Genomic DNA, 22,278 nt, shown 5'->3' on the forward strand with positions numbered 1-22,278 from the left:
GATACTGCGCATGTCGAGGTGGTGCTTGATGACGGGTGACCTCGATCATCCAGATCAAGGGTGGTGAGTGAGAGAGGTGAGGATGAGGGCAAGGGTGGGCGAGGCGCAGATCAGTGGGGAGATGGCAGGCCAGCCAGCAGGCAGGGGAGTGAGTGGTGTACACACACTACTTCCTGTACTGCGGTACGTACCCTGGGTGGGTGGAGGGGGGTGTGGGCGTAGTGGGCGCAGAGGGCGCAGAATGGCAGCAGAGGTCCAGAAGGGGACCGTCAAAAACACCAAGGGCAAGGAACCCCAGTTGCGCCGTGGAGCCGCGGTCGAGACATCGCGACTGTGGCACCCGCACCTTCGCAAGCATCTGCAGTCTGGTCGACTGCCCTCCACTTTAAGGCGTTTTAGCGCCTCCGAAAGACCCTTGTCGCCGAACTCAACCGGCTGCCACACCTTTTTTTCGACGTCGTTCTTGAGCTCCAAGGACAGAGTTGAGGGCATTTTGACGGCCACCAAAATCTGAATGTCTGCACTTCTCTCCCCTGTCTGCTGTCTCCTTTTTGACAGCTATCACACTGCTTGTCTGACCGTTTTGACAGCGCCTGCCAGCTCCAACCTTGAACGTTGCCACGATCAGGGCAATTATCAATCTCCTTGCAAGGTTCTGTCTGTCTGTCTGTCTTGTCTTGTCTGTCCGTCTGTCAGTACATCACTTGGCTGGCCAGCCCAGTCAGTCAGTCAGTCAGTCTCTCAGCCAGCCAGCCAGCCAGCCATCCTTCCATCCGGTCAGTCATCCAGCCAGTCACCCAGCCAGCTATCTGCTGTCTGCCTGCTCATGACGACAGCACTGTCTCCCTGTCTCAGGTCGGCCCAGGTCTTGCCTGGTCTGGATGAATAGCAGACAGACAGACAGACATGCTTCCATTCCAATCCGAGGCTCGTGGCACTGTCTAGCTCGCCTGCCCTCTCTCTTTCTCTCTTTCCCTCTCTCCTCGCCCACAGTGTCATCCGTCGGCAGCGCCTGTCGTTGATGCAAGCTCGGTGATCGAAGGCTAGGCAGGGAAATCTCGCAGCTAGATCATGCATCCTCGTGAGTGTGCTCTGTGCTCCGAGCCCTGTGCCCCTGTGCCCCCTGTGCTCTGGGCTCTGAGCGCAGCTGTCTGTCTGCCGAAGCCTTACCCTCAGCTCCATCGGTGCCACATCCTGGTCCGCCTTCACACCACATCACAGCCTAGTTGAAACTATCCCTGCCCAACCGACACGCCTGCCTGAGCTGCCCAGCGGCAGAGGAGAGCAGAAGCAGTGGGGGTGGCTCCTCTCCACCACCATGTACGTTGTGTACGTGTGTGTGCGTGTGCGTGTGTGTGTGTGTGTGTGTGTGTGGTGTGTAATGTGTACTGTTATGTGTGTGTGTGTGCTCTGTGCTGAAGGTACCCTACAGCGTACCACAGTACAATAGTACATCCTTCCCAAGCCTCTCTCCCCGTGTGCATGTGTGTGTGTGTGTCTTGGTAGCATGGCATGGGGGAGGGGTGTGTGTCCCAGGGTAGGGGCCCGGGTGGTGGATTTTTGCCCAAGTGTGCAAGGTACCTCACCCCGGTCCGGTGTCCATCGCGTCCAGGGCCTGTGGAGAGCCCATATATCATCATGTATGTCTGGATGAATGTATCTATGTATGTGACAGGCTTCCCAATCTCCTCCTGCACGAGCAGAGATCTCCGAAGTGGCATGGCAATTACCATCGCCTGGATATCCCAGATCGTCCCGCAGCACCCCGGCTGCACATCACACATCCATCCACCCTCTGTCCCACTCCGACTATATGATATAGCTTCTTTCTCCTCCTCAGGCCTTCCCAAACATCACCAAGCCTCCCGTGTGTGCTTCTTCTTCTGCCAACAAACAGAACAATATACCACGGTCTCTACTGCCCACCAGGCCGCCCGTAAACACTCAGTTCGCCAGCTCAACTTCCCAACATCTCTATTTACATACAGTTAAACTCGTCCGCAATTTTACTCCCTCACTTGTCCTTTTGACCTGCCCCTGCCTATTTGACAGACACGACCGAGTCACCAGGACACGAAGTATACTATCTCGCCAGCCAAAGACCTGCACATTCTCCCGAGTCCGGAACACCTGAGACTGTTTCTGCCAGGCCGCGGCAAGGTTCCTGCTTTAACCAGCAGGACCTGATATCTCGATCACAATGCCGCCTTACCAGCAACATCCGGCTCCACAAAGCTGGGACCGCTGGCCTCAACACCAGTCCAGCTCCGACTATGTGATGATGGACAACATGGTAGGCTACGACACCAGGACACTGCCATCCTCAGCACCGCTTCAACGACCCGTCATGGCTCCGCAGTACGTGATGGGCAATTCGTACGCAGACAGCCCAGTAACTCCAATGTCGGCTTCAAACTACCCCGGACCCTCCCAGTTCAGCGATTACGGCTCCTACAACCAACCTTCACCTTCCTTGACCTCTCCATTTCAGCAACACCCCGACCGATTTTCACACCGACCCATGGCACCACCTACACCACCATTGGACCCAGACAGCCATTCCATCTACTCCAGGGACGGCCAAGCATCATACGGCTCCAGGGACACAAGCCGGAGGTCATCAACGAAGCCAGTGACAGTGGTCAAGACAGAGGACGTCAACGGTACAAAGGAGTCCAAGACCATCGAGCCATTCAAAAAAGAGGATGGATCACTTCAGTGGATGTCAAACGAGAAATTCGATTGCCTCCTCAGGATGATTCCAAAAGCTTTGAATCTGGGTGACCAGAAGGAGGAGGAAGAAGAAGAAGAAGAGAAGCCGGCCGAGTGCATCGTAGCCCCGGTTGCGAAAAAGGTATGATACCATGATGTGCCATTAGCAGCCGAAGAGCGCACGCTCACCATGATGTGCTTAGGAACCCGACACCAAGGCACCACTCAAGAAATACAAGTGCGAATTTGCAGGCTGCAATCGAAGTTTCGCGCAGAAGGCTCCATTCAAAACCCATATGGATACCCACAAAGGGATCAAAACACACGTGAGCTAAGCATTATTCTTCGATTTCCGGAACACATCGTGATTGACCGATCAACAGCAATGCGACATCTGCGGAATTTGGGTATCACAGGCAGGAAATCTGCAGGTAGGCACCCCCTTTCACCACTCGACCGAGCCGGTAGGTCGGGAGCCAACATGTACGGAATAAATTTTAACAAAGCTCGGTAGACACACAAACGCTGCCACACAGACGAGAAGCCATTTGCATGCGGAATATGTGGCAGACTATTCAAGCAAAGGGGAAATGTCAAGCCGCATATCGAGAATGTTCATGAGAAGAAGAACAAGGTCGTCTGCAACTTCCCACGCTGCGGCAAAGACTTCACGACGATAGGCAACATGAAGGTTCGTGCTGATCTCTAGTAAGAACGGGTCATTTGACCTCGGGCAAATGTACTAACAATGTCGTCCGTATTATGTAGAATCATATTGGGAAAGTACACAAAGCAGTCCTCGACGAACTGCTGTACAAAATGGAGAACTGGAACGAGAACGACAAGCTTGATGACACATGGGTCAAGCTTTTCCAGGAGTACCGGGTAATCTTCAAGAACAGCAACAAGGGTATCAAGGGCAGAGGCCACAAGGAGGGCAAGACACTTAAGCACGAACAGAATGCGGTCAGGAACAGGATCAACGTGAGGCGAGAGACCCAACAGATGACACCAGTGAGCCCAGAGCCAATCCATGTTGGTGCTGTTGCCCACAACAGGTCGCAATACTATGAACATCATCAGCAAAGCCAACCACCATTCCACGGCCTACCCCTACCTGCACAGCCGCAGGCCCAGACACCGTTCCACGGTCTTCCTCTACCTGCTCAGCAGCAGCAGCCGACTCCACATTACACACCCATCTCAATGCACGCCCCACAAACCCAACCATACCACACCCTCCCTACGCCCATGGGGAGCAACATGGGATGGACACCACAGTACCAATAGATGTGAAAGTTTCTGCCCTTGCCAAAGCGCTTGGACAAAACAAAGGCGCATTTCACGGGGAGTTCCAAGGGCCAAGACGGATACATGGATACGACGGATATACGGACTCATGGACATGAACAAGTGCGACGCAGTCGCATCGAGATGATTTGACAATACCAACAACAACAACAACAATGGCGTCGGGGAGGGTGTGTAGAAAAAAGGCAAATCGGACAAAAGGACGGAAACCGGAAGGGGAACGGACACACAACACACATTTACAAACAACGGTGCTGGGCGTTCAATCATGACTTACAAGAGTTACCAAGAACGGGGAGATCAAAAGTGAGTTCGGCAAGGGAAAACGGGACAGAATTCACACAAGCCCCGGCTACTAGGCCAGGCCGGCGTACACGTGGATCGATTTCCTTTTGCTCTGGCGCGGCTGCCTACATGATCTTTCCACGCAACATTTGCTATTCTTTCCCTGCATCTTCTCCTATCTACTTCTCAAACCCGCACATAAACACAGCATGTACAACAACGCTCTCCTCGTACTGAAGGGGGCCTGCGTTTTGAACCCACATCATGTACACTCTCCAGCAAGGCATTGTAGCCTCTTTTTACTCTCTATTTTCTTGGTTTCGATCTGGGGTTTTCATGTCTGTTCCTGATTTTCTCACTGTTCTGGCAACTCGATACCAATATCGTTACGACATGATTGCCTCAGACCATCTATATAAACACATACACGGGGAAACGGAGCGCGCGAGGCTAAAAAAATCGGAAGGGGGAGGGGGTAGGGGGCGCGATCATGGATAGGCATGGCACCGGATTTCCCTGGGCCCAGGAGGGCGAAACCTGGAGCCCAAAACTGTTAGGCATCCCAGCAATCTGGGACAAGAAGATAACGAGCGTCGCGTTGTCAATACTGTGTAATGTATCTTGTCGTCAGAATTGACAAAGGGACCTCATTCCCAGAACTTTTGAAGAGAATGACTCTCGCGTTCCCAACCAGCTAGAATTGGAACATTTCTGACAGTACCGTGATATTGACACTGAAATTGGGAAAGCCACCTTTCGGGAAATGTCATACTCGATAAATTGGATGGAAATGATGGAACAGGTTTGCTGTAAGGGGGGCCCGAGGAAACCACTTTCCAGCTGAGCCATGTTCTATCAAATCTCACAAGACAGCGTTACCGAAGGATGCGATTGGCTTTTTGCTAATCAATAGGCACTCAAATCTGCACACCAATTGCAAATACTTGGGGCTGGCTAGATCGTAAAGCGGCCTCAATGAACTTCGAGAAAACTCAGAAACTCCTATTAATTCTGATTCAGAACAGCGGTCATCACTAGCTGTATTGCTATAGAGACTATCACTTGCATCAGGAATCATGTCTCGGTTCTATTCCCTTCCAACCAGGACGGAGACCCCTCCAGATAGGAGACGAGAGAGGGAAAACACGGAGAAAACGCCCGCCCACAGATAGACAGATAGACAAACACGATTTCAGATTACTTGACTGACAGCTTGCATGGCCCCCAGACAGCCCACATCTCCCATCTACGATAGGCGAGGTGTGGGGGACTCGTCGGCTGCGGCCGTGCAGGAGGAAAGCGATAGATCGAGGTGTGTGCCGCTGTCCGTCAGGCACACACACACCTCTTGGGAATTCCCCGTTTCTGACCACCCCTCCCCCCCCTACCCACTCACCCACACCAATTCTGCCTCGGGGCCCCTCCAGCCTTCCATCCGCCTGTAACTCTGACGTGCAATTACCGTGCAAGCAAGGCACACCGTTGCAGAGAATGCCTGAATGCCTGGGACGGCCGCCCTGCCCAGCAGCTTGGGCAAAGCTTCTGCCACACCGGTCACAGTCATGTGCACCACACAGAGGCGACGGATCGGGCGGCATTGAGAGGGGAAGATGGCGCGAGGGATCAGTGGTTCCATCGACAGGATCCCATGTGACATGTTCTGCTTAGATCTCAGAGATGCGTCAAAGGCGGAGGGCAAATGACATGACACCTCGGAGGCAACAGAAGGAGGCATGCCGTGTCATGGCAAATCGCTCCCCCTTTCGTGCTGTGCATACGGCGTGTGCTACGCAGCACAGACATTCTAGACGAAGATGAGGAGGGCCAGTGCCAGATCGGCAAAGACGTCTGTCTGCAAGATTGATTTGCGATAAGGTAGGTAGGTATGTCGTCCAAGGGGGTGGGCGAAACAGCTGACCAGGGGTCAGGCCTTACACAGAAGATTAAGTACGTACTCAGCTCTTCAAGACCCAAGTAGAGGAGACTTTGAAGGTCTCATCGGCCAATAGACTACGCCTGTTGCCCCTTCAGCTGCCTGCTTGTTTTGCCCGCCCGCCTAATCTGTACTCTGCATGAGCATATACGTGGGCGGGCGATCAAGAACGAGATCCTGCACGCCGTCATAATGAACATGTGAAAGTAAAAAAAAAAGGGGGGGCAAGTGATCTTCGAGAAGCTCCTCACCGCCGTCAGGAACATGAGTTTTTTTTTCCTACCCAGAGAGGCAAGAAAAGATTGTGGACGCAAGATCTGAAAAGCAAACTGCAGCAACCCAATGCAATGCGATGCGACCGCATCGCTGGTGAAAAACGACAACGCACACACACAGTTCGTTCAACCCGCGGCGGCCTGTTTTCACGGCCCGGGGATGGATACACAAACCACGCAGGTCTCACCGCCGCGTCTATGTAGGTATAATATGTATCTGCAAGTTTGTAAATCGTCGGACGTGCGCTTGATTCCCAGCAAACCTTGAAGAACCATGATGCTGGCCTGCAGCAACAGCAGCAGCTGTGGCAGCAGGACGAGTCCCTGACGGGCTGCGGCCAATACGACGGAGGTCAAAAATAGAACTACACCAACAAGGTCAGACATACATACATAGACTACACACACACACACATATACATACATATTGTACATACTTACAACGTAGTCTACATGACAACCAGGGTCCCAAGACAACACTCAGCAGTACCGACCCACAAGCCGGGATCTGCGCGGGGAATTAGACAAACGCCACAAGACCTCGTCTATCTCGGAGGATATGGACACGAAAGGCAGCGGCGGGCCAGGCCGCCGAGATTGAAGGAGGTCCACGCAGCTGCAATGCCCACAGCAGACAGATATCCAGCCCTGGCTGGCAGCAAAGTGCCTGCTTGGGCACAGTAGCAGGTTGGGCATCCACCCCACGCACTCTGCCCCCAGCACGCACATACACATACACATACATATACACATACATACACAGCACATATACATATATCCACATAGACGCAGACGCACACACATAAACAGCCAGCGGCCGCGATATCGCGACGCCTCCCAGCGCACGGTGACGGAGTTTGAGCTGGTCGATCCGGGGAAATTCTCTTGATTCAGAATCGGTCGGCAAGCTCCGCACACCCACCCAACTACAGGCAGGGCGCCCAGTGGCCTGACTTGCATGCATGCGAGCGAGGCCGGACCTCTGGGGTGAGGTGGGCAAACAGACACCCGGGTTCCCGGCCCCCAACAACCGGGACACCAGCCACACACGGGCCAGGAAATAATCCCACACTCTTTATTCCCCCGACCCCCTTGGTTCCCACACCACGCCCCCGTGTGCCGCCCTCGCCCTCCGACGTAATAAGCCAATTGCTCGAGCCTCCTGTCCTTGTCTCTCGGGGACCTGGCCTGGGGTGCGGGGGACCTACTGAGACGCGGGCTGCTGGGGTCCCCAATACGAGCGAGAACGGTCCAGTCCTGTCCAGTCCTGTCCTTGTCGTGACAAACTCCCATCCATATCCACCCACCCCACCCCATCCATCCGACCTCGTCACCTCAGCCTTAGCCGCATCGGGGCCCTCCCCACTGGCCCACTCGTAGAAGATAGCTCCATCGCCTTGCGTCGAACCACGGGGGGGAGAGAGCGCAAGCCCACAGACTGCGCGTGCAGTATGCACCGGCGGTGCCCAAGACCCTTTGGAAGCCCGGCCAAGACATATCGGGGCGCACGGAAGAGCTGAGGAGCGTCTTCCGGAGCAGGCATTATCGCTGGCGCGAACCACGGCATGGCAGCTAGGGCCCTGCGGGCACCTGGACGGAACGGAGAGGGGCGAACAGCCTTCTCCTGAGGCCAAGCGAAGCAATGCATGGGGCCCTGACTGACTGTTTCTTGACGTGGAAGTTAGAGGTAGAAGAAGAAACAAAACTCGTTGCGTGGAGTGCTGTCATGAATGTTCCGGCCGAATATTCGCCCCACCCCCTTCGGGGCTGTCTTCCCTCTCTCTGAGGAGGCTTGCGCGGGCTTCCCTTAGCCTACCCCCCGTGCAGAGTCGAGACGAAGAGAATGTTGTCACCGCCCTGGATCTCGTATGATTCCTCGCCCTCTAGCTCCCAGTCCGCGTCGTTTATCAAGACAAGGATTCCCGGGCGGCTGGTGGGAGATGAACACAAGGCTTGAGCGTTAGCCCCCTCGAGTCTGTCTTTCTCTCTCGTTTAAAGGAGGGTGTAAATGTATCAAGGTAGACCTTGCAGGTGTAGAAGAAGAAAAAAATGCGAGACATATCGAGGCAGCCAGCGAGTGAGAGACACTGCGGAACGACTGGGGGAGGTGTCAGGAAGGGAGGGGGGAGGAGTACGTACATGTGGTTGTCCAAGACGAAGAGCTCCTTCCTGCTGTCCTTCATGACGTGCTGGCAGAGATGATCGATGAGGAAGGCGATGGTGACGGGCTTGCTGTCCTTGTCATGGGCGGGGAGGGTGAGCTTGTGTTGCCGTTGATCAGCGAACAGCATCTCGAGACCGCCCCTGAGGCGAGTAAGTTAGCACAGAACACATTTCCTTCCCCCCTTCTCTCTGCTGGGCCGCTGTTCGTTCGTCGCTGCTCCTCCGTTCTTCATCAAGATGGCCATGCCCTCTAGAAAACACGAGCACAGTCAGACCGCACGATCTGGGTGCGACAGCAGGCCGTAACCTTCCATGGGTCTTCTGAGGACTGAGACTGTCATACTCCAGTGAGGGTCTCATTCATGCGCTTGCCCGCGTGCCATTGCCTTGGGGTCGTGACCGCTGATTTAGCCGTCTTTGGTGTTACCCCTTGGGTTACATCCCGGCGACTCGAGAATGGCATGCAATTGTGGCATGGTCTTTTCAAGAATGCTATGGTTGGCAGCTTTGCCATGGCCCCCGAGAACGTGCTGGTTGGTTGGTTGGTGGAATGGTGTGGGTTGAGTGAAGACGACTGAGAACAGCGACAGGGCAACTCACGAGAACTCAACGTTGATGGCCAACATTGGTGTTTCCTTCTCAACAGTCGTCTCGGCCATCGTGAGTGAAAAAGGAGCTGTCTTTGGTATGGAGTAGTCGCTTGTGCGTATGGTCGGTGCACAGTCTTTTGCGGCTCTGCGGGCGTCAAGTGGTAGCGAAAGTTTATTTTTGAGTTGTGCTAGGTTCTGATACTGTACGGCCAGTCTGGGGTGTTCCTGACAGAAACGGGCACAGTGCGTCGTTGGGGCACAGTGCCACCAAAAATTCGGAGTCCCAAATTATCGCCAGCACCTTCAGTCATCGGATGGAATACAGTCGAGATACACAGGACGAAGAAGCCATTTTGAAATACTTAGTTGCCTTAAGAAATCGTCAATATTCACAGTCATTTGACTTACTGTATGGTACACCATTCTCAAAAGGCAGTTCATTATTTTTCCGCCTGAATTTTGACCGCTTTGTCGTCCGAAATCAAGTGCTCTCACTGCCTACTATTTCCATCTCACACACAACTGATCATGTTCAAGAGGTCATGACTTATTACTCAATAGGCGCCAACCGGCAGACAGCCGCTTCAGACTGGGCTGATTGCTACGGCGGTGTCGTGGCATTCGGTGCAGATGTCAACCTTGCACTATGGCGGCCATCAGACCAGAAAGTCTGGCATCCCAGGACACCTGCACACAAAGGACTGGTCAAGGCCGTCAAGTTTCTGCCGGCAAGGCCGAAAGACCAATCTGCTCACATAGTCAGCGGCGGCGACGACAAGTGCATCAAGCTGTGGAGCCTCGACCTTGCCAGCGGTGAGGTCGACGGCATTCAGACTGTGGAGGATCACACAGCCGCGATAAACTGCATCGCGACACTGAAGGCAGGCTGGACTGGAGGAGATGAGGCAGGGACGATATTTGTCACAGGAGCCGCTGATGCGACAGTCAAGATCTGGACATTCGAAGGTTCAGGCATCAGGGTCCTGCAGACCATCCAGCTATCCCCCAAATACCTCCCCCTAGCCCTCGCCGTGAGCCCCCTAGGGAACGATGGGAAGACATATATGATCGCATCCGCTGGGACCAAGGACACCATTCAGATATTTACAGGGACTTTCAGCCATAATCACTCCGAATTCCGCCTCCAGGCCACCTTGTCTGGCCACGAGGGCTGGATACGCTCTCTCGATTTCACCCCAGAGACACCCGACAACCCAGGCAGCGACCTCCTCCTCGCCTCGGCCAGCCAGGACAAGTACGTCCGGCTCTGGCGCGTCCACCAAGGGCAGGATCTCCCCGCCCAAGCGGCCACCGCGTCGGACCCCACCGTCGGCGCATACCTGCCTGGGAGGTCGCCGAGCAACAAGGCGTACCGGTTCAAGACCGACGAAGCAGACTACTCGGTGACTTTCGAGGCCCTGCTGTTCAACCACGACGACTGGATCTACAGCGCCAGGTGGAGCCGGAGCGAGCAGGGGGTCCTACGACTCCTGTCCGCCTCGGCGGACAACTCCCTCGTGATCTGGGAGTGCGATCCCAGCTCCGGCATCTGGGTGCCCGACGTGCGGCTGGGCGAGATCTCGCGGGAGAAAGGCGCCACCACCGCCACGGGCAGCATCGGCGGCTTCTGGACGGGCCTCTGGTCCCCGAGCGGGTCCGCCATCCTCACCATCGGGCGGACGGGCTCCTGGCGCCGCTGGGACTGGAACGCGGAGACCTGCACCTGGGACCAGGGCGTCGCCGTCTCCGGGCACACAAAGGCCGTCACGGGCCTGGCGTGGGCACGGTCCGGCGACTACCTGCTGTCCACCAGCTCGGACCAGACGACGCGCCTCCACGCGCGGTGGACCGGCGACGGCCGCTGGTACGAGATGGCGCGCCCGCAGATCCACGGCTACGACCTGAACTGCGTCGACGTGCTGGGCGAGTCGCTGTTCGTGTCCGGGGCCGACGAGAAGCTGATGCGCGTGTTCAAGAAGCCCCGGGCCGTGGCCAAGATGCTGCGCGCGGTCGCGGGCATCGGCGGCACGACCCAGGGCGGGGCGGAAGAGGACGATGATGACATGCCTGAGGCGGCCAACATGCCGGTCCTTGGGCTCTCGAACAAAGCCACTGTCGATGCCGACGGCGCCACTGAAGAGGAAGCGGCGGCGGCAAATCCGGAGAAGGACCGCGGCGCCATCGACCCGGCAAGCATCGTGCGCCGGTCCGCGCTGGACATCGCGCACCCGCCGCTGGAGGAGTCGCTGTCGCGGCACACGCTGTGGCCCGAGGTCGAGAAGCTGTACGGGCACGGCTACGAGATCAGCTGCCTGGCGGCGAGCCACGACGGGCGGCTGGTGGCCAGCGCGTGCCGGGCGTCCTCGCTGAACCACGCCGTCATCCGCATCTTCGAGACGGAGCGCTGGACGGAGCTGCGTCCGCCGCTTGCTGTGCATACCTCGACTATCTTCCGGCTGCGATTCAGCAGCGACGACCGGTTTCTGCTGAGTGTGGGCAAGGATAGGCGGTGGACTGTCTTCAAGAGGGATGATGGTGAGTCCCAGAAGGACAGTGATATGTGCTACAAGCAGTTTCAGACCGACGACAAGGGCCACAAGAGGATGGTCCTAGATGCGGCGTGGGGACCGGTGATGCCGGACTTGCCAGGCAGGAGGATATTCGCCACAGCCAGTAGGGACAAGTCCTTCATCGTGTGGGCCGCGGAAATGAGCGACACCGAGGCGACAGAGGCTGGAGAAGGGGCTGATAAATTCCACAAGCTCCAGAGCGTGTCCCTGGAAGACCCGATCACCGCCATCGACTTCTTGCCCCGGCCATACAAGGGGAAATACGCGGTCTTAGCCGTCGGAACTGAGAAGGGACATGTCCGCACGTATCTCTGGGACGTTGCTGAAGGCTCCGGGGTACCATTCCCTCCAAAGCCTTCAAGCGAACACATGACTCTGTAAGTCTTTTCTGTTCCACCATTTCCTAACCTTTCCTTTTTCGTATTCCCGCCCATCCTCCTTTCACTTCCTGGCCCACGTTGCTCTGACTCCCTCGACGGACGCTAATCGCTCATGAGCAGACTCGAGCTCGCCAAGCCTATACGGCAGCTTGCGTGGCGGCCGGGTCACGAGGAGGAGGCCGAGCTCGCGGTGGCAGGCGAGGACGGCTCCGTCAGGATCTGTAGTATAGGCGTTGAAGTTCCCCAGGCGACATGAAGGCTCAATGATGGGAGGTGACTTGGAGCCATTTGGAAGGAATACCTTGATGCTTGGACATATCGCCAGCGAGTATGGCAATGATATCCTGCGAACTCGGTTACTTGACGGCCAAAATGGATATTAGAAGGGACAAAGAGATTTGGCTGTGAGCACTCCCAGATGACGGCAGGGCATGTCAGATCCAACCTTACTACGAGATATCCACGTCTTACAGTGAGCATCCAAGGACAAGATGTACGCCGAGCTTGTTGGAACAAGTATAAGCGTATTACAGCATTCCATTCGTAACATATGGCCCTGAGACCATGATCTAAACATTAAGTACCATATCTATGTCACGCCGTGCCATGCCATGCCATGCAGCGGCTGTGCTGCGTTCTAGCGGTATATCATATTTCCATGCGATATATCCAGAAGGCGATTCACAGCAATTCCCATCCCAGCAACGCCAAAAGCCCAAAGCAAGACGAGGGCTGACATTCGCAGATACTGCCAACTTCCCAGGCAATGGCAACCCATCACCATCATCACACCGTCTAACCTTTTGCTCGGATCTCTGGGAGCGGTGAGCCTCGATCGCTCCCACAAAGTATCGCACGCAGCCAAACCCCGGGTAGATCACCGCAGTCACACACTTTTCAATGCGCGCGACGACCCAGCACGCACTAGCACCCGGCTTCCACCACTCACACCACAGTCCAGGCACAAGCAGCAAGGCCGCCCTATAGCTCGACCTTGCCGACGCCCTCCGCGACGGCCCTGGCGGTCTCGGTGGCGATGGCCTTGGCGGTGGGGGTGGTGGCGGCGACGTGCTGGGCGAGGGAGCGGGCGGTCTCGCGGGCGGCCTCGACGGCCGAGTCGCCGTGGATGTAGAACCAGGCGCGGCCGGCGAGGAACATGATGTGGTGCGGCAGGTAGAGGATGGTGGCGATGGCGGTCAGGGAGAAGAGGAGGAAGACGACAGACCCTGTTGTTGTTGTTGGGCTGGTTAGCAAAGGGGGAAAAGTAGACGGAGGAGGTAGGATGGTGGGGTCTGGGAGTGGGAGTGGGAGTGGGAGGAGGACGGAGGTGATGGAAGGGGGGAGGGGAGCGGGCGTACAGAAGATGAACTTCTCGAGCGGCGTGAAGATGTAGACGCTATATGTCACCTCCACTTGGTAGACCTTCAATGAGAGCCACTTTGTGAGGGATTGGTAGGGGGAGACGGAGGAGGAGGATGATGATGAAGCCATTGTGATCGACTTGGTCTTGCGATTCTGGATCCGCAAGGTGTTTGCTGTCGTAATCGAGGATGACGTGGTGCTGGCAGAAGTGAGAGTCGTCTTGGACCGGCTGGTTTGGTGATTAAGGATTCGGCGGCGGTAGACAGAGGACAGGAATCCGAGGGTGCAGTCGTCGAGTGAACAGTTCTAGTATTTACACATCGTCGAGGGTTCGTTTTGCAGCATGAATCTGGTCAGGAGTGATTCTCGACGATCCAATTGGAGTGGGTGTCTTTCGCCTTGGGGTTACGTGCAAGCCTGAGCACAATAATTCGGTGACGAAGGAAATAATCTAGGAGAAAGTCTATCCTGTCCAGCCGATCGATTCGCATGGAGGATCGAAGCCTCGCATTGAAAGCAAAAACCCGTCCCCTGGACCCGGCGTCCCAAATTCCCTCCCCAGGCGTGCCAGGGCCGCAATCTAAAGGGACGCGAGCCGGGGGGTCCGCGGTCGCGCTCCGTCAGCAGCTCTCTGAGTGGCCCACGCAGGCCCCCTGTCGTCCACCACCTCACCTCTCTGCCTCGCCCTCCGTCACCAAAGTCGGTCAGGCCCCACCGCGCCGAGCCGAACCCTTGTCGTCGAACACCCTGCCTTGGGCCCCGTCACTGACGCCAACACCACCCTCGTCAGCCTTGCCTGTGTCTACTTGTTACTAACTGCACTACGATGCCGACGGGACAGGACAGCCGAGTCAAGCAATGTGGTGGTTGAAGCCTCTCGCCCCTGCTGGCTTTGCACGTACCAGCCATGGCCTCCTGAGGCGCACGATCGCGGGGAGCAACTGCAGTAGTAGCAGTAGCAGTAGCAGTAGCACCAGCGTATTCACTGCAGCAGCTCCCTTCTCGACGACATCCAGCGACCACAAGGGCGCAACCCGGTACCCACCGCGGCCCAAGCCACCGCCAGACCACGAGTTCACAGAGGTCTACCTAAAGGGAAGCGGCCCAGGCGGCCAGAAGATCGTACGTCTGTCTGCCTTTCTGTTTCTTTGCCCACTCAATTTCCCAATTATTAACCTAGTTGTGCTTTTGTCGTCCTTCACCTCTAACACTTCCCCTCGAAACAGAACAAGACCAACTCGGCCGTCCAGCTCAAGCACATCCCCACCGGCATAGTGGTCAAGTGCCAGGACACGCGCTCGCGCGAGCAGAACCGCAAGCTGGCCCGCGAGCACCTGGCCGAGAAGATCGACGACCTGCTCAACGGCGACCAGAGCCGCTCCGCCGTCGTCGCCAGGCTCAAGGCCCGCAAGAAGTCCAGCGCCGCCAAGAAGAGCAGGAGGAAGCATCGTGATTCTGCCGAAGAGAAGCAGCAGGGGGAGCACGACGAGGACGATGAGGCTCCTCTAGGCTCGGGAGAGGCCGATGAGGCGGCCCAGCATGATGATACCCCGCGACGAACTGTCAAGGTCCAGGAGATAAGGGTCTGATAGCAAATTCTGTATATTACACAACCCATGCCGAAATAAACCAGAGGGAAAAACGGCCAGGTGTCAGTTCAATTTGGTGACATGTCACATGAGCGTTGATTACTCGGACTTGGGTAATCTTCACTGTATTGCTCTAAAAACACCTCGACCTCTGCTCACGCTCCACGAAGGGACTATTTCATCCATATGGGCAGGAAAACAATAAAGGGGGGGTTTTGATCAGCCTCGATTGTACGTTGTTGTTCGCCCCTCTATGCACAACCAATTAAGAAACCAAAGGCCATCGTTTTCCGCCACCGGGACAGCCGGGGCGCCACCCAACTGTCAACCATGACCAAAACTTTTCGTAAGTATGAGACTCGACAAGCGCGCGTGCGCAGCGTGGGCTCTTCATCGTGGCCGATCTGGTCGAGACGGTCGCAAGCTCGAGATCAACTGGTCTTATTCGTCTTCTTGAGTTGCTGGCAAGTTGTTAGCGGGCTGTATCGAGGTAGACGGACTCTGGCGCGACCATGGAGGCTAAGCTTACCTTAGAAGCACTTGCGGTGGACGATGGAAGGACCGCTCTCGTCGTACTCCTGCTTGGAGATCCACATCTGCTGGAAGGTAGACAGGGAAGCCAAAATGGATCCACCGATCCAGACGGAGTACTTTCGCTCGGGAGGAGCAATGATCTTGACCTTCATGGAGGATGGTGCAAGAGCAGTGATCTCCTTCTGCATACGGTCGGACAGACCGGGGTACATGGTGGTACCACCAGACTATGGGTTAAATGTTAGCGATTTTTCCGGGATCCGGGTTAATCAAAAAAGTGTCAAAAAACGTACCATGACGATGTTGCCGTACAGGTCCTTACGGACATCGACATCACACTTCATGATAGAGTTGAAAGTGGTGACGTGGATACCACCGCTCTCAAGACCCAGCACAGAAGGCTGGAACAGAGCCTCAGGAGCACGGAACCGCTCGTTTCCGATGGTGATGACCTGACCGTCGGGAAGCTCGTAGGACTTCTCCAGGCTGGAGGACTGAGCAGCGGTCTGGATCTCCTGCTCGAAGTCGAGGGCGACGTAGCAGAGCTTCTCCTTGATGTCACGGACGATTTCTCGCTCGGCGGTGGTGGAGAAGGAGTAACCACGCTCAGCCAGGATCTTCATGAGGTAGTCGGTCAAATCACGACCAGCCATGTCGACACGGGCAATGGCGTGGGGCAGAGCGAAACCCTCGTAGATGGGGACAACGTGGGTAACACCATCACCGGAGTCGAGCACGATACCGGTGGTACGACCGGAAGCGTACAGGGACAGGACGGCCTGGATGGAGACGTAGAAGGCGGGGGCGTTGAAGGTCTCGAAGACAATCTGGGTCATCTTCTCTCGGTTGGACTTGGGGTTGATGGGGGCCTCAGTCAACAGGACCGGGTGCTCCTCAGGAGCGACACGGAGCTCGTTGTAGAAGGTGTGGTGCCAAATCTTCTCCATGTCGTCCCAGTTGGTGACGACACCGTGCTCAATGGGGTATCGCAGAGTCAGGATACCACGCTTGGACTGCGCCTCATCACCGACATAGGAGTCCTTCTGACCCATACCAATCATGATACTGTGGTTTTCATTAGAATCGCCTCGAATTGTTTGTATATTCTCGAGGAAGGATATTTACCCATGGTGGCGAGGACGACCGACGATGGAAGCTGGCGAGTTCGTTAGTTTTCAGGGTCTTTTGCGGGCGTTGCGCCGTTATCTCCAACGCAGGGGTAGCTGGAGCACGGCGGGCGCTGACAAGGGCGAGCGGGAGCGGGGTGACTTACGGAAAACAGCTCGGGGAGCATCGTCACCGGCGAAACCGGCCTTGCACATACCCGAACTGGACTCATGTTAGAATATTGTGCTTTTTAAAGTGCTAGAAATCGACACCGTTGATGCGATTTGGATAGACGAGGCTGGCTCCAACTCGCACGACCTCGGGGGAGATGTCGGTGAGGGCCATCAGCCGAGAGAGGGGGTTCTCTGGTGGCAGGCGGTCTTACCCATTGTCGATGACGAGAGCTGCAACTTCTTCTGCAGATTGGGAATGTATGTTAGCGATGCTCGAGCTGAGACGAGTGAATGGCTCTTAATGGCCTTGTCCTGCCACTGATTGTGGTGGTGGCAGTAGCAGGCTGGCGGTGTTTATTGCGCTGTGCGCGTGGCGGGAGCAGAGACAAAAGATGTGGCCAACTTACCCTCCATGGTGACAGATTACGTAGTAAAAAGAGTGGTAGATTTGGAATTAGGGACTCGAGATAAAGACGAGGAAGAAAGAAGGCAAGTGAAGTCCGGACGAAGTGGTGATCGAACGGAGAGCAGGTTGTTGGTGTCGAGGAGTGTTTATGTCGCTGACGACAGGAAGAGTTTGGGTTGCAGATGGTGGTGGTTGGGTTGATAAAGGGGGAGGTCCAGGTCGGAGTGAGAGCTACGGTGGCACTTTACGTTGAGATTTGAAGTGGGAAAGAAGCCATCGCACAGGCCGGGCCAGATAAAGTGGGGGTGGCCAGGAGGAAAGGTTGATGCGACCCTGTCAGTGGCTGCACCGCAATCAGCCTACCACTGGAACGGGGAACAAGTGGGCTCCGCCTAGGAGAGGAGACGGGGGGACAGGGGGTTAGCAGCCAACTCACTGCGTCCCAATTTGAAGCCACCTGGGCTATTGTGCGCTGACAGCTAGACAGATAGACAGACAGACTGACTAACTGACAGACAGCCTGATGAATCCGTCCGTGACTTTGGGTTCTACACAGTACAAGGGCAGTCAGACTGTCATATAGGAATAGGAGAGGGTGTGATGAGTTGTGTGTACGGAGCACATGTACATCTCCCTGCATACATGTAGGTGATGCTGGGCCGTATCTACAGTACACGCTGGCAACGGCCCTCAACGATTGTCGGTGTGGCTGGTTGTCTGTCAATCACTCGTTCAGTCAAGTCAGTCCGTCAGTCCTCCCTCACTTCAACACATGCCATGCTGGTGTGCGCATATACGTATACGAATCGACAGCAGCCAGCCGTATCCCCCCCGGAACAAAGAGGCTGGGTATGCAGATTACCTCTACAAATGAACCTGGCTACGAGTACGGGCTGAACTTGAGTGTGGAAGCTTGCTTGATATGTCTAGCTCCCACCACTCTGCACTGTACTCACTGCATTGCACACAGCTATACAGCATGCGACAGCATCGACAGACGCCGGTGTCTATCCGTGAGGCCTCAACACCTATAACAGCCCGCCACTTGTTGTTTCGAGGGCATGGTGAAACAAGGCGCATGGTTACGACCATTATCCGTATGAAACGGTATAGACAGTGATAGATACGTTATGAGATGAACACCTGCAGGCGAGGAATGACGCCCCTCCTCCTCTTCGCAAGCTAATCACACATCCTAACATCCCGTCGGTTCAGTTCGATACTGTGTACCCACGATAGACGAGCTGTTTGTTACGGATATATGCTGTCTCGCCCCGTCGTGGGGATGACGTACGGTCCATGTGAATAAGCTTCAGCCTATCTGTGCATATGTGATCTACCCAGGATCAAGGCATGACGGCCTGTTCGGCATGAACTCGTCGTCTGATGCCGAGGGCTCAGTGGGATGGCTGCCAAGCCGAAGTCGTCGTCAATTCAGGATGTCTAGTCAGGCCGGGCTGAGTTTAGGATGAGGTTGATTGCGCAAGCAGGGGCGAGACGCCTCTCTCTTTGCTGACGGCTGCCGCCATAAGCGCCCTTTTAGACCTCCATAGTCCTCCTCACAAGAAGCTAGAGTGGCCATGTTTCAAGGCTGTGTGTTACATGGCATGGCTGGGATGACCAGGCTTGGACGAGAAGCTCGACCGGAACATTGCATTGCCAGGGTCCTCGAGCGCACCAGGGCACGTTCAGACTCGAGGACACACGACACAGCATCATGCACAAGTAGCTGGTCCCAAGGCCAAAATGTCCTGCACAAGACTGTCGTTCCAGCCAGATCCATCGTTCGCTTCCTTTACATGTCTGCGATGAGGCTCGCCATCTGGTGCCATGCGCGTGTGCTGGCCCCAAAAAGGGGCTGTCGTTGGTTACTTACTGCTTTGAGGTGGCCGATGGCGGGGCATTCAATTTGGCGGGGTTCCCGAAGCTCCAGATTTGGCTTCTAGAAAGAGGACCCCTGGCAGTGAGCGGCAACGGTCGATGGGGCAGGGCGTGCTCAGCTTCGAGACAGGCGAGGCAGAACAAATATTAGTGTCCCATGCCGAAAGATGGACATCAATTCCGCGGCTGGGCTTCCTTCTTGCAGATCGCCATCACTGCGAGACCCGCGGCAATTGGCATGTCATGTCTTTTTTCGTGGGAAAAAGAAACACGGCACTGCATTCCCAAATGCCAGCCACGCCAGCGTCTACTGTTACTTGACAGACAGCAAGGATGGTCCTGCGCTAGGCCGTAAACGTGCAGGAATTTTCGAGAAGCTTCCCGAAAAAAGGCATCAATCCAAACAATTTTGAGAGAGCTCTACATCACCGGGATCAAGAGCTCCTCAAACATCAAAACTGTGCCGATCGCCATAGTAGACGTGCCATTTCCCATCTCAATCTCTTAACATATCCTGATCGTCTCTCGTCGCCAGGAGCAAGCCTCTCCCAAAAGCACAATCTCGGTTCAAGATCCAGTCAATCCAGATCAACCATTCCCCCGATCCGAACGAAACCAGACCAAAAGAAGCCAGATCCAATCTCACACCCCCCCAACATGGAAAAGAACCTAAATGAGCTCCTGAAATGGAGCATCGAGGCCCAGACCGCCGGTAACAAGAACGGGGCCGGGGCCCAGAACCCCACCGCCATCACTGCCGCAGACGCGCCCGCGGACGGGAACACGACCGCAACCACCACCACCACCAGCAGCCAGGCGCCCGCCACAAAAAGCGACCTGAACCCAGAAGTCCTCGCCGCCCTGCTAGGCGGGCCCTCAGACGCCGACCTGATGCGGCAGTCGATGGCGGTGATCAGCGCGACGTCGGACCCGGAGGTGACGCTGGAGCACCGGCTGACGGCGTTCGACAACCTGGAGCAGCTGATCGAGTCGCTGGACAACGCCAACAACCTGGGGCCCTTGGGCCTGTGGACGCCGCTGCTGGCGACGCTGGCCGACGCCGAGCCCGAGGTGCGCAAGTACGCCGCCTGGGTCGTCGGCACCGCCGTCCAGAACAACGAGCCGAGCCAGGAGCGCCTGCTGGCCATGGGCGGGCTGCCTGGGCTGGTCAAGATGGCGCTGGCCGGCGAGGAGCGCGAGGACGTCCGCCGCAAGGCCGTGTATGCCCTCAGCTCTGCTACCAGGAACTATCAGCCCGCCATGGACGTCGTCGCTGCTGAGCTGGACAAGGGGGGGCATCAGCTGGCCGGCCCGGGCAAGGTCGATGCTACGAACATGGATGCTGTGGACGCAGTCATGGACGGGCTGAAGGAGCAGGTGAAGAAGGACGCTGCGAAGGCTTCCGCTTAGGCGAGAGAGTCTGAGCATGTGTCATGCTGGTTGGGATGGATGGGAATACCACGGGATTCATCAACGGTTCATGCATGGACGGCGTTAGAGGCGTTGCGGCGGACTATGCCTTATAGATATGAAAATGGACATGGACACGGTCGACCGGGGCCACAAGGAAAATAGATCTTTGGTAATGAGACATGCCATTTTGATGCCACCAGGTATCTCTGCCTGTTCCTTTCCATGATATGTGACATGAGGCTTTACAGTTTATAATACAGCGAGACAGTGGTTCTGCATGTAGTCCAACAATCTCACGCTCATTCATCATCCGAGATAAGAATTAGGCCGCGGTGCCTCACTTGAAATCGCCGTCAAAGGGAACACCCAGAGCCTGCATGAGCAAGCGGGCGTGTCGGTTAGACTTGGCAGTGGTCTGGACGTTGACTCGACATCCAGGGATCATCTAGACACACAAGAACAGTCAGCACACGACGGTTTCATCCCACGCCAATCCAATGGCCAGCCCACAAGGCAGCTCACCTTCGCCGGGTAGGCGTCATAGTTGACCTGGATCTCAGGGAACAGCGCAAACTCGTCTGGCTGGAACCCCCACGACAGGTTTCCGGACTCATCGCCGGTGGAGCCGGGGATGCCGGGCCACTCCTTGATCTTGGGGAAGACGAGGTGGACCATCTTGTCCATGAGCTCGTACGCCTGCTCGCCCCAGACGGTGACCTTGACGCCGGCGACCTGGCCCTTGCTGACGCCGAACTGCGACACGCCGTGCTTGACGCGCGTGACCTCGGTGCGCGCCCCGGTGACCGCCTGCAGCGCCGCCCGCGCCGCCAGCAGGTACGTCGGCTCGCGCACGGCCAGCGGCTCGTACGTCGACAGCGTGATGGCCAGCAGCTCCGGCACCGTGCGGAAGTCCATGTTGCGCTCCACCGGCCGCAGCGCCCCCGTGCTGCCGCGCGGCCCCCGCAGCGGCCGGTTCTTGTGGTACGGCGACGAGTCGTCCCACGCCCGCAGCCGCTGCCCGATCGGCCCCTTGGCTGTCCCCGGCGGCGTGTGCTCGTACGTCAGCGTCAGCAGGTCCGGCGCGACCGTGCTCTGCCATGTTTCCTTGAGCCGTGGGAAGTAGAACGGCCCGGCTTGGAAGTCGCGTGCGATGGGGTCGGAGGATGGCGGGGACTGTACGGGGTGGAGGTCGCCGCGGCGGAATTTGGGTGGGTGGTACTGGTATCTGGGGGAGGGACAGTTAGCAGGTGCCGACGGCGAGGGAGCAGTTTCTTGGGCGTAGGGCATCAGTGTCGCACCTATTGCTGGGGAGCTGGAATTTCCTCTCTACTGCTCGTTTCTTGGGGTTTCTGAACTCCTCTATTTGCTCGGGCGTCGGGCCGGGGGCTAATTGTGTTGAATCCGAGTCGAGATCGCGATATACTGCTGGTGTCTCGGCCGGCGCTGCAGCGGCAGCTTCTGCTGAGTACCATCTCCGTGGACAGAGCGGCCTTGATTGCCGCGATATCTGTGAGACTCGTAGTTGCCGCAGTGGACGGACGGATTCCCTCCAGCTGGCCATCTTGATCGGGTTGTGTCGTTGTTCAATGGGCTG

The 22,278-nt window shown here is 56.4% G+C and overlaps 8 protein-coding genes across 8 annotated transcripts; 4 read left to right on the forward strand and 4 right to left on the reverse strand.

Moving 5' to 3' along the window:
- Window positions 1-2,200: 2,200 nt before the first annotated feature.
- On the forward strand, window positions 2,201-4,002 carry J7T55_004678 (uncharacterized protein; the record flags this gene model as incomplete). Its single annotated transcript, XM_053130393.1, has 5 exons — window positions 2,201-2,854; window positions 2,916-2,950; window positions 3,096-3,143; window positions 3,283-3,403; window positions 3,481-4,002. 5 exons carry the CDS (start codon window positions 2,201-2,203, stop codon window positions 4,000-4,002), a joined length of 1,380 nt encoding a protein of 459 aa, XP_052991605.1.
- Window positions 4,003-8,328: 4,326 nt separating this feature from the next.
- On the reverse strand, window positions 8,329-9,338 carry J7T55_004679 (ubiquitin related modifier 1; the record flags this gene model as incomplete). Its single annotated transcript, XM_053130394.1, has 3 exons — window positions 8,329-8,446; window positions 8,656-8,820; window positions 9,280-9,338. The coding sequence occupies 3 exons, from the start codon at window positions 9,336-9,338 to the stop codon at window positions 8,329-8,331; spliced, it is 342 nt and encodes a 113-aa protein (XP_052991606.1).
- Window positions 9,339-9,811: 473 nt separating this feature from the next.
- Window positions 9,812-12,475, forward strand: J7T55_004680 (WD repeat domain-containing protein; the record flags this gene model as incomplete). Its single annotated transcript, XM_053130395.1, has 2 exons — window positions 9,812-12,216; window positions 12,340-12,475. The coding sequence occupies 2 exons, from the start codon at window positions 9,812-9,814 to the stop codon at window positions 12,473-12,475; spliced, it is 2,541 nt and encodes an 846-aa protein (XP_052991607.1).
- A 725-nt stretch (window positions 12,476-13,200) lies between these two features.
- On the reverse strand, window positions 13,201-13,710 carry J7T55_004681 (uncharacterized protein; the record flags this gene model as incomplete). Its single annotated transcript, XM_053130396.1, has 2 exons — window positions 13,201-13,445; window positions 13,578-13,710. 2 exons carry the CDS (start codon window positions 13,708-13,710, stop codon window positions 13,201-13,203), a joined length of 378 nt encoding a protein of 125 aa, XP_052991608.1.
- A 729-nt stretch (window positions 13,711-14,439) lies between these two features.
- J7T55_004682 (uncharacterized protein) lies at window positions 14,440-15,170 on the forward strand (the record flags this gene model as incomplete). The annotated part of the gene is made up of 2 exons (XM_053130397.1): window positions 14,440-14,703; window positions 14,808-15,170. The coding sequence occupies 2 exons, from the start codon at window positions 14,440-14,442 to the stop codon at window positions 15,168-15,170; spliced, it is 627 nt and encodes a 208-aa protein (XP_052991609.1).
- Window positions 15,171-15,700: 530 nt separating this feature from the next.
- On the reverse strand, window positions 15,701-17,398 carry J7T55_004683 (actin; the record flags this gene model as incomplete). The annotated part of the gene is made up of 6 exons (XM_053130398.1): window positions 15,701-15,931; window positions 15,998-16,769; window positions 16,830-16,860; window positions 16,978-17,033; window positions 17,197-17,227; window positions 17,392-17,398. The coding sequence occupies 6 exons, from the start codon at window positions 17,396-17,398 to the stop codon at window positions 15,701-15,703; spliced, it is 1,128 nt and encodes a 375-aa protein (XP_052991610.1).
- A 2,530-nt stretch (window positions 17,399-19,928) lies between these two features.
- J7T55_004684 (uncharacterized protein) lies at window positions 19,929-20,681 on the forward strand (the record flags this gene model as incomplete). The annotated part of the gene is made up of 1 exon (XM_053130399.1): window positions 19,929-20,681. The coding sequence occupies one exon, from the start codon at window positions 19,929-19,931 to the stop codon at window positions 20,679-20,681; it is 753 nt and encodes a 250-aa protein (XP_052991611.1).
- Window positions 20,682-21,021: 340 nt separating this feature from the next.
- Window positions 21,022-22,245, reverse strand: J7T55_004685 (mitochondrial 54s ribosomal protein; the record flags this gene model as incomplete). Its single annotated transcript, XM_053130401.1, has 3 exons — window positions 21,022-21,129; window positions 21,207-21,909; window positions 21,983-22,245. The coding sequence occupies 3 exons, from the start codon at window positions 22,243-22,245 to the stop codon at window positions 21,022-21,024; spliced, it is 1,074 nt and encodes a 357-aa protein (XP_052991612.1).
- Window positions 22,246-22,278: the final 33 nt, after the last annotated feature.

The sequence above is a fragment of the Diaporthe amygdali genome, assembly GCF_026229845.1.
Source record: "Diaporthe amygdali strain CAA958 chromosome Unknown NODE_22_length_803717_cov_65_427750, whole genome shotgun sequence".
Taxonomy (NCBI): domain Eukaryota; kingdom Fungi; phylum Ascomycota; class Sordariomycetes; order Diaporthales; family Diaporthaceae; genus Diaporthe; species Diaporthe amygdali.